The 10,347-nt window shown below is 48.0% G+C and overlaps 2 protein-coding genes across 2 annotated transcripts; both read right to left on the bottom strand.

Moving 5' to 3' along the window:
- Nucleotides 1-2,062: 2,062 nt before the first annotated feature.
- LOC141424899 (large ribosomal subunit protein eL43-like) lies at nucleotides 2,063-5,227 on the bottom strand. The gene is made up of 2 exons (XM_074079670.1): nucleotides 5,205-5,227; nucleotides 2,063-2,438 (listed from the first exon to the last, which is right to left on the bottom strand). The coding sequence occupies exons 1-2, from the start codon at nucleotides 5,225-5,227 to the stop codon at nucleotides 2,063-2,065; spliced, it is 399 nt and encodes a 132-aa protein (XP_073935771.1).
- On the bottom strand, nucleotides 5,090-8,403 carry LOC109701619 (PRAME family member 12-like). The gene is made up of 3 exons (XM_020187151.2): nucleotides 7,245-8,403; nucleotides 6,149-6,739; nucleotides 5,090-5,833 (listed from the first exon to the last, which is right to left on the bottom strand). The coding sequence occupies exons 1-3, from the start codon at nucleotides 7,529-7,531 to the stop codon at nucleotides 5,260-5,262; spliced, it is 1,452 nt and encodes a 483-aa protein (XP_020042740.2). The 5' UTR covers nucleotides 7,532-8,403; the 3' UTR covers nucleotides 5,090-5,259.
- Nucleotides 8,404-10,347: the final 1,944 nt, after the last annotated feature.

The raw sequence follows: 10,347 nt of genomic DNA on the forward strand, positions 1-10,347 counted from the left end.
ACTTTATTATAAGAATATGTTAACGAAGGCTTAACATATTTTTTTTCCAGTGGAAGGTGCTGTTGATCCAAGGAAAGGCTGGTAGCAGGGACAACCCTGTGGAGGGCCAAGGCATCCAGGCCCTGATTAGGGTAGGACATGTCTTTGGCCCACGGCCCCCAGGAGCTGGTGGCTTCAATGAGTTCCTTGGGACCTGGAACACCTTGAGCACCATGTGCATGCCTGGGTGGTCTTGCTGTGGGATGCACATGCTGCTCTGCAACAGGAACATGTCTAGGCTGAAGCCACATGTGTCCCACACACATGTGCATGTATGTGACCCACGGCAGGTGGGGCAGCAGTGCCTGAAGGGTGGACCTGCATGGGGAGATGCAGAGGTCCTCTCCTTGGGTCTGTGCCATCACATTCTTCAGCTGGCTCAGGTTCTCAGCGAGGTCAAGGGACACTGGCGTTTCAGATCCACAGACCATTCTGTAGTTGGCAGTGCTGTGTTCCTCCTGCCCACCAGCTGGATCAGGGGAGCAGGACTGCATGCCACAGTGACCCCATCCCATCCTTCTCTCCTTGAGGAGCCCTACTATCTACCCCTTGTGGTCCCCTGCACCTGCCATGGCTGTGTGAGCAAGACCCCAGACCCCACAAGTACCCACTCATTGGACACAGGCCAAGTATAGGCAAGTGCCCAGGAGGGTCATCCTGTGTCCATCCCTGTGTTTATTTATTTGTTATTAGTAAATGTGTTTGGGGTAACTTTTTTTCCTTTCTTTTATTTTTTTATTTTTGGCAGCACTAGTGTTTGAACTCAGGACCTCATGCTTACTAAGCAGGCACTCTTACCATGCAAGCCACTCCACCAGCCCTTTTTGATAGGTTTTTTCAAGATAGGGTCTCCAGAACTATTTGCCCAGAGCTGGCATCAAACCTCCATTCTCTTCATCTCTACCTTCTAAGTAGCTAGGATTATAGGCATAAACCACTGGTGTATGGCCAGGGTTACTTTTTTTATTTTTTGCAGTACTGGTGGTGTTTGAACTCAGGGCCTACACCTTGAACCACTCCACCAACCCTTTTTTGTGAAGGAATTTTTTCAAGGTAGGGTCTCTTGAACTATTTACCCAAGCTGGCTTCCAACCCTGGTTCTCCTGACCTCTGCCTTCTGAGTAGCTAGGATTACACGCGTGAACCACCAGTGCCCTGACAGGGTTAGTTTCCTAAATGTCAGCTCAGGCTGGCTATTGTCACAGGCATAGGTCCTCAGGAATCATTTCATAAGGGGTCACTGTGTGTTTTCTTACAGAAGTGGGTCTAACTGCCTTTAGGCCAGGGCTAAAACTTTTGGCCAAAGCACTTGTCAATTCTTCACTTGTCTAACTTTGCTCTCAGGATAATTTTTGTTCATCAGACTTTCCAAAACATTGAATGTGATAAGATTACTGCCATTTGATTCATAAGATTTGATCTAACTCTTTGCCCAGTAAGTGAATCTCATGCTGCTGGATCTTTACGGAAGGGTGTGGCAAGTGCTAGAGAACCACATGTCTGAGTCATCTTATTACTGATGGGCAAGCCTTTCTGCAGGGGAAAGCCTCCTCTATCGTGGAAGACCCAAATCACCCAGAGTGCATGAAGTCCCTTCTGGGGATAAAATGACTGAAATCAGGTGCATATGGTCAAATTGTCCAGCAGGGAGCAGAAATGCACAGCTTGAAAGATTCTCTCTGGGCTCCTGAGTCTGACAAGCCAGAAGGGGTTCCAAACAGTATTTGCTGTTTTAGAACCACGATCCCCACAGAGTATTAGATACCAACTGAAAATACTGTCTGAAAATTTGCATTTTTGTTGTTATGAACTGATTACAAGCAGTTTGCTATGCAGTAAACAGACAGTGCCTGTCATGTGCCAGGCTCTCTGCTCAGAGGGTGACAGAAACACAGTCCCTGTCCTTTAAGGGGGAATCTCTGTTGATTTGTTGTTGTTGTTATTGTTGTTGTTTTGTTGTTGTTTTTTTAAATAAGTTAACCCGCTTTATTGTTGGCTAGCAATGTCCCAAATGGTAGAGCTTCTACTGGTCTTTTAACTCCTTCAGTCTTCTGATGGCAGACTTGACTGTGACTGCTGACATGGTCTTGAAGGTCCAGGCACCACCAGTCACTGTTTCCATGCAGGAACCACAGTGCCAGATTCCCAGATTCTTCATCTTCGTTTTGCCACAGAAGGAGCAGGTGTACTTGGCATGCTGGCAGATTTCAGTTTTCTTCTCCATTTTCCAGAGGGAGGCACCATAGTGGGTCCCATATTTACCAATAACCCTGATCTTGCTGTGTTTGGCCCTGCTGCCACAACCTAGGCCCAAGCCGGAGAGCAAGGGGCAATCTCTAACAGGCGAGATTGCCAAGGAAGTAAACCACACCCTTATCACACCCTCCAGAAACCATCTCCTAGAATTTCCTCAGATAGCTAAACCTGGGACTCTATTTGTAATTGCAAAACTTGAAAAGGACCAAGCTTCCCTCCAATGAATGAATGCATAAATAAACTGCAGTCCATCCAGACAATGGAATATTACCAGGCCTTGAAATGACATGGGGATCCTTAAGTGCATGTGACTAAGAGAAAAAGACAATTTGAAAGTGCTGCTTAAAGTTTGACATTCTATAAATGGCAAAAAAGTATGGAGACAGTAAAAGGCCATTGGTTGCCAGGAATGGGGGGAGGTGTGAATAGCCAGAGCACACAGGGATTTTAAGGAAGTGACACTCCTCTGGAGGACCCTATAATGGTGGGGATGAGTTATTCTTCAGTTGCCAAATCTATAGAATACACAGCACCAAGAGCGAGGCGTGATAGAAAGTGTGGAGTTTGGTGGCAAGGCTGTGGCAGTTTGGTTCATTACCTATAAGACCTGTAGCACTCTGTGCAGGTGTTGATCCTGGGGAAGGCTGGGCTGTGTGGGGCAGGGAGGTCATGGGAACTCTGTATGTTTTTCTTAGTGTCACTCTGATCCTATGACAGCTCTGAAAATCACATCCATGTGAGGAAGACATACAGTATTTGGTTTCAGCTCTAATACTATACTATTCTCATTTTTTATTAAAAAGAAACAATTCTTGTTCATTTTTAAAGGTTAATTATAAAAATGACAACACAAAAATCCATATCCAAGCAGCAGTTATCTACAAACAGATTTTTTTGGCAATACTGGGGTTTCAACTCAGCACCTCATACTTGCTAGACAGGTGCTTTACTACTCGAGCCACTCCAACAGTTCTAACAGCAGATTGTAGCAACTACCATGTAGAGTCCTACTGGTAACAATAACTCATTTCATGTGGTCTGAACTGTGGTGAGCAGATCCTGTCACTTGGAAATTTCTCAGAAGCTCACTAGAGATGCATCAGTGATGTGCCCCATCTTGTCCCACTGCTGGCTGTCAAAGTTCTGCCTTTTGGATGAACCCTGATACATTGCACTGCAGGTAAAAGGGACATCCCATGGTGTGCCTGTGGCCCTGCTCTCCTCCCACTTACCAGGAACAGAGGATGAACTGGAGGATGGGGATGGGTGGATGTCTCCTAAGAAGATGAAGAAGGAAGCACCATGCTGGTGGAGTGGCTCGGGTGGTAGAGCCCCCGGCAAATAAGCATGAGGCCCCGAGTTAAAACCCTGAATACAGGGTAAAACCTGAGTACAGCAACAAAAAGAATGAATTTTAAAAAGGAAAAAACAGCATTTATTGAGCTCTTACTGTACACATCATTTCATTGCTATCAGTGTCCCCATGAGCTGACTGTGTATTATTACCCTCATGGACAGGCAAGTTTGGGTCTTGCCTCAGTGACCCTGCCACACCACCAGACCCTAAATCCAGAGCAGCTGTTCTTCTTTAGGAACAATCACCCCAGAAAAGGTCAAGCATTTACCCACAGAGAACCTATTATTCATCCTGTGATGATGTGAGGAATTCACAAGTGACTACATTGGTCTCCCTTCATAGGAGGAGAGGTGTATCTTGAGGTCTCTCATTGACGTGTCACCACATGTAACATTTTTATACAGCACAGAAATAGTCATGTGTTACATGCCTACCTGATTTAAATTTCACTAAAGGAAATGTGAATGTCTTTCCTGACCACAACTACTTTAGTTCAACTCACCAGGATGGCAGGCAGGGGTTGGGAAGACCCAGAGCTCTGGCTAATACACAATGTGGAGTCCCCTCCAGTATGGGGGGGGAGTGGGACAATCCTTTCCATGTGTAGTGAAGCCTTTTACCCACGCAGCCAAAGACCCAGACCTGAAGCTCCTGGATCCACCTATCAGGAACTTGGCATCTGGTTGGTAATGATGGAAGGGGCTTTATTACAATGGGTGACACTAATTACCCACCTTACATTTTCCAGGCCTTGTGTGTGCACCTTGTGGAAATTACCAACAAGGATTCATGATAGGATTTTGCTCCTATCAAAATGGAGACAGGAAGAGCCCTACACCTATGGCCCTCATATGTAAGGGATTCTTCAAAACCACAGGATTCCGGGTGAGCTCTTGCACAAGGGTGTTACCTAACAATAGCTGTCTTCCCCAACGATTAACACCAACTCCTGCCCCAAGCTTCTGTGACCCTTGGTCTTTCAAAATAACGCATGAGGGCTACTTTCTGCCATATACACATTCCGTTTCCTCTTTGGGTGCCCCTGTGGTATAGCACAGCATGCATGCTCCAGAATGGAACTAAATGCACCTCCCAAGTTAACTTGACCTTGGAAAGTTAGTCTCTGATGCATATTCTTGGTGTGCCACCTGTTTTGTAAGAACTCAAAAAAAAAAAAAAGCCAAAGAAGAAAGCAAAGAATAACAAGCGTGTGGGAAAGGATGATCAAAATGGCCCAGTTTCACTGAATGCTGTGAAGTCCTGGACCAAACCTCATTGAACAGATAACGGATTTCCGTGGATTACACCGGACACTAGGTGAAATGATCACAGAAGACACCAGATGGTTTACGCTGAGGTTCTCTTTATTTCTTTACAACTATCCACAACAGGAGCAATGCCCTGGGTTATCTCTCAAGCAAGATTCTACCTCTGGAAACTCGTTCCTATTTCTAAATCAACCTAATACACTTGTCCCTGTATGTTTCATCAACTCCCCAGGTCAACAATTCCCCTCCAAGGATCCCCTGGGTCCCCCGTAGGAAGGACCTACACTGCAGGTTTCTGTTCCTGCATGCCCAGAAGTAAGTTTTCAATGTTTGCACTAACTAGATAGAGCTACACCCGCGACACTGATTTGGACCTGGTTCGTACAGTGCCTGGTTGCCACAGAGAGGACAAGGAATTGTACTGAACCACACTGTCCTGGGATGATTTGACGGCTTCACTATCAGTGCAAGCTCATCCCGAAGCTGGCCCAGTCTCCTCCGGTAGTGGGCACCATGGACACCATAGACCTCCAGGGGGGTGGAGTACATCTCTAGGCTTAAGTGGCCCAGCTGGATAGTGTGGCAGAGTAGCTTCTCCAGGACGGCCACAGACATGGGGTTCCTTAAGTAGTTGAACGTGGTGAGCTGGTGGCAGCGGCTTAGGGCAGGCAGGAGGGCAGTGAGCTGGGAGTCCCTGATCCCACAGTCTTCCAAGTCCAGGGTCTTCAGGGTGTCTGAGACTCTCTCTAGCAGAACTCGGAGGGGCTCAGGGCTGAAACGGGTCAAGGTGACACCACTCAGGTTCAGATGTTTTAGCTGGCGGATGCTTGGGCACTGGGACAGATGCTTCAAGTCTGATTCTGCAAGCTGACAGTCAGTCATTGAGAGGGCTTCCAAGGGAGTCCTCAGGCACCTATGGAGAGACCAAATAGTCAGATGTTGGAATTAGTGGACAGTGGGGTGGGATGCTGGGGAATGACTTCAAGGTGGATAGAAACTCCTAGCCCACTCTCCCTAGGTCTGATCCCCCACAGCTGGCTTCTGGGCATAGTGCTTATGTGAGACCTGGTTTAACAACTGAGCAGTGAGCAAGATAAGACGCCAATGTTCCTGTGTTTCCATCTCTATGACATCCCCAGTGCTGGGACATAGTAGGTGCTCACAAAATTTACTATGACAAAGCCAAGTCTCCCTTGGGACTGCAGGGCAAGCTCTCCATCCTCCTCACCTGAGCACCTGGTCCAGGTGGCCTTCCAGGAAGGAGACAGAGTCCAGGGAAAGCTCCTGCAAGCAGGCCAGGTTGAGAAGCTGAGAGGTGAATTGCACAACCAGCTGCTTCTGCTCCTCTGGGGAGATGGAAGCAGGCACCTTGATGTGAGAGAGAAGTAGTTTGAGGAGATTTCTCATCTGGCCCAGGTAAGGAGCAAAGGCAGCTAGTGTGGACAGCTGCCAGGTGCAATTCACTTGCACTTCCTGCATCCAGTCAAGCTGCAACACTTCCAGAACCTTCCTGATGCTTTGGATGTGAACTGTTGAAATCTTCAACTTCCTACAGCCCAGCTGTAATAAACCTTTTCTTTCCTGGACCCACAGAAGGAGATAGGAGAGAAAGGCATCCAGGATGCTTTGCTTGAGGCACACATCTACTAACACCGTCAAGGGCTGCTTCTCTCCCATCCTGGGACCATTCTGCTCTGTTGGCCGCTTTTTCTTCTTACTCTTGGCCTCTGTTGAGCAGGCATTGGCCATGTTTCCAGACCATATCTTCCAGAAGTTCAGATGCACGTTGCGCAAATCTAACACTTGTAATTTCCACCTCCTGTGGATGAAAACAAGAGCCTCGGAATTTAGGCAAGGACCCAGCCTTCTACCTAGAAAGCTGTTTTGTTTTGTTTTGTTTTGTTTTAAGACAGGGTCTTGTTATGTAGCCCAAGCTGCCTTGAACTACTTCCTGAGCCTCTGGAGTGTGTTTGCCACCAAGCCTGGATTCTCCCTGTACTTACCCCTCATCCTCAACAGAACTTACTCCAGTCTATCTTACTTTATCTGCCCTGGTCTCCTTGAATCCAGTGTGATCCCCACAACTGACATCTGTGGGAGGAGGAAGCTACAGCTCCTCAGCCATCCTGCATCCATCTTAAGCATCCTACACTCCAGAAGTCACATACCATGTGGGTCCTGCAATGGCCCAATGCTTTCTATTCCTCTTGGCTGGTGCAATTAGAAGTCTCTGAGCCACCCTTTGTCCCCCACTCTTCCTTCCCCACTGTTTCTTCCTGAATTTCCAGGGCCTCTGACTTCCAGGCTACCTTGGCCTCACTCACCTGGGTCGAACCTGCTGACCAAGTAGCATATCGAGGCCATCCAGGGCAACCTGTAAGGTCACCACGTCTCTTGTCTTCATCAGGGCCCCCAGGGGAAGGCAGAGGAAGGGCCAGGCCTGCACCATGGCCTTCACGATCCCAGTGCATCTCCTGGTGAAAGCCTCCATGAAGAGAGGAGGGAAGAGCTCCATGGGTAGTTTCTCCAGAGCAGAGATGGCCAGGACCTCGTTCCTCAGCAGGCTCTGCCCTGCCAGCTGCAGGAGGGTGGGTGGGGCCTTCATGCTCATTCTGAAGGATCTGCAGGGAAAGGAGCCTGGGAAGCATCAGGAAGAGGCAACCTGTCAACCTACACCTGAGCAAATCCCTTTCTCCACCCATCAGAGGGACCAAGTCAGAACCTTGGTCCCTGCTGTCACATGCTGGAAGAGTCCTCAGTTTACCCATCCATTTCCACTGCCAAGTAGGGACTGCAGAACCTTCAAGTTCACACCCACCCTGGGTCCTATCATCTCCCAACCCCCTAAAACAAAGAGACAGGAAATGTCCTGTGGTCCAGGCAGTCCCCATTCTCAGTTCCCCTATTAACCTGCCTGGGAAACATTTAGGAGACTCTACTAGTTGCCATTTCAAAACATCTTGAAAAGGTAGTTTTTCTTCCTAGATCAGAAATGGGCAAATGCATGGACAAGTCCCTTCCTCTTCCTCACTCCTATCTTCCCCAGATATCTGGTTAGTTTGCCCTGCCTTTTGAGTGACTTTGAAAAACTTGGTTTTTTTGGTGGGAGGGGGATACAGTACTAGGGTTTGAACTCAGGGCCTCCTACTTGTTAGGGAGGCACTCACCACCTGAGCCACGCCCCCAGACCCTTTTTAGCTTTACCCATTTTTCGTGTAGAGTCTCCGGCTTATGTCAGGGGTGGCCTCCATCTTTCATCTTACAATCTAAGCCTCCCATCGCCATAGCTGCGATTAAAAGGGTGGCATTTCTTTCCACCTTTGTTTTTCTGGTATGCAAATATGCTCACTAAATTTTTAGAGCAATTAATCCATCACTCACATTTCCTATTGAAAAACTGAGGGCTGAAGGATCTTGGGTTAACTGAACAAGGTCGCAAGGGTACTGCCCGCTGCTCTGGGATGTTCTATCACTCCATGCTCCTCCCCCCACCCCGCCCCCTCCCCTCCTCCTCCCCACCCTCACCTCACGTCTCTGTCCCCGACTACTCTCTGTTTGCAGTGACTTTGTGCCCCTGAAATCCCCACCCCACCTACCACAGTCGGTCGGGCTGCACGGCGAGGAAGAAATAGAGGAGGGAGCACACCCCAAGGCCCACCCTTCGGAGTCCTGCTGGCATCCGGCGCCTGGACCCTCCCCCTCGGGCATGCGCAGTCTGCCCCGCGGGCTCCGCCTCCATCCACGCCGGCCGGCAGGGGGCGCCCCGGTGCCACAGCTCTGCTGGGGAGGGTGAAGCGTGCAGGAGCAGGATGGACCAGAGAGGGTCTGAAAACCCTAGGGATGAGCATGGAGAGTCACAAAGGGACAGACGAGCATCCGTCCCCATCCTCCTTTCTCGTCTCCTGCTGGCACTGCCCGCTAAAGTCCCCGCCATTTTGTGCTGTGTGCGTGGAGTGGCGTCAAATCTTATTACAACCTCCCTGTAATGGGTGACACTGTTTTGTCCCCTTCACTTACCATTTTGCATGGAAATTCACTTACAAGTTGTAGATGCTGGATACATTGCAAATTTCAAAGACTACCCACAGGAAAGGAATTCCGGTTCTCCCTTCCACCCCGCCCCATGCTCGCTAGCCATTTCCTTCCACAGGCTGTTTTTTTAAAAAAATTTGTCCAGCCACCGGTGGCTCAAGCCTGTAACCCTAGCTACTCGGGAAGCTAAGATCGGGAGAATCATGATTCAAAGCCAACCCCGAAAATAGTTCATGAGACCTCATGACCCCATCTTTTTTTTCCTGGTACTGGGGCTTGAACTCAGGACCTACACCTTGAGTCATTCCACCAGCCCTTTTTGCTTTTAAAATAGGGTCTTACAAACATATTTGCCCAGGCTGGCTTCGAACCTCAATCCTACTGATACTGCCTCCTCAGTAGCTAGGAGCCACAAGGACCTGGCTGAGACCCTATCTTGAAAAAAACCCATCACAAAAAAGGGCTGGTGGAGTGGCTTGAGGTGTAGGCCTTGAGTTCAAACCACAGTACCCACCCTCCAAAAAAAGATAAACTATTGTGAAAAAAAGAAATTGTCAGAGGACTGTGGATTTAGCTCAATGGTGGAACACTTTGCCTAGCAGGCACTAGGACCCAGTTTCTAGCACAGGGGAAAAAATTCAAATGAAATAAACAGAAGCAGAAATCAAAGTGAGGAGGATGGAAGCCAGCACTGAATTTTGAGGCAAAATCACAGCCTTCCTTCTGTTCATCTGGGCTACATGAAAAGGAAAGTTCCTCATGACATACTGGCTGCTTATCACCATTTGAGACTGGCTGATGGCAGGTAGGATGGGTGTCCTCAAAGAGATTGAGGACTTACCAGATGTGAATGAGATCGGCAGAGCTCAGGCCTCCCAGCAGACCCAGGCAATGACCAGATGTTTCCTCAGGAGATTTGTTTATCTTCAAATCATATCTCCCCTTTTGAACTGTTAGCTTCCAATCAGAAAGCAGTATATTTGATCATACTGGTTAACCCTGATTGGATTTTAGCATCTCCTGGGTGATTAAATCAAATGTCATTTTTTGGTTGTTGGGGGTTTTTTTTGTTTTGTTTTGTTTTGTTTATTTTTTTGTGGTACTGGGGCTTGAACTCAAGGCCTCATGCTTGAGGCTGGCACTCTACCACTTGAGCTACCCCCCAGCCCTTTTTGGCTTTAGTAATTTTTGACAGACAGTCTCTGTTTTTTGTCTGGGTGAGTCTGCACCCGCCATACCTCATGCATAGCTCAGCTGATATCAGAGGTGTGTATCACCATGTCTAACGAGGTCCATTTTTGAAATTAAATAATAAAAGATCAAAGTGAAAATAAAGGAATCACTCATTGATTCACTCTACATTGCTGATTGACTCTTTTGTTTTTGTTTTTTTTT

Source organism: Castor canadensis, chromosome 7, assembly GCF_047511655.1.
Source record: "Castor canadensis chromosome 7, mCasCan1.hap1v2, whole genome shotgun sequence".
Taxonomy (NCBI): domain Eukaryota; kingdom Metazoa; phylum Chordata; class Mammalia; order Rodentia; family Castoridae; genus Castor; species Castor canadensis.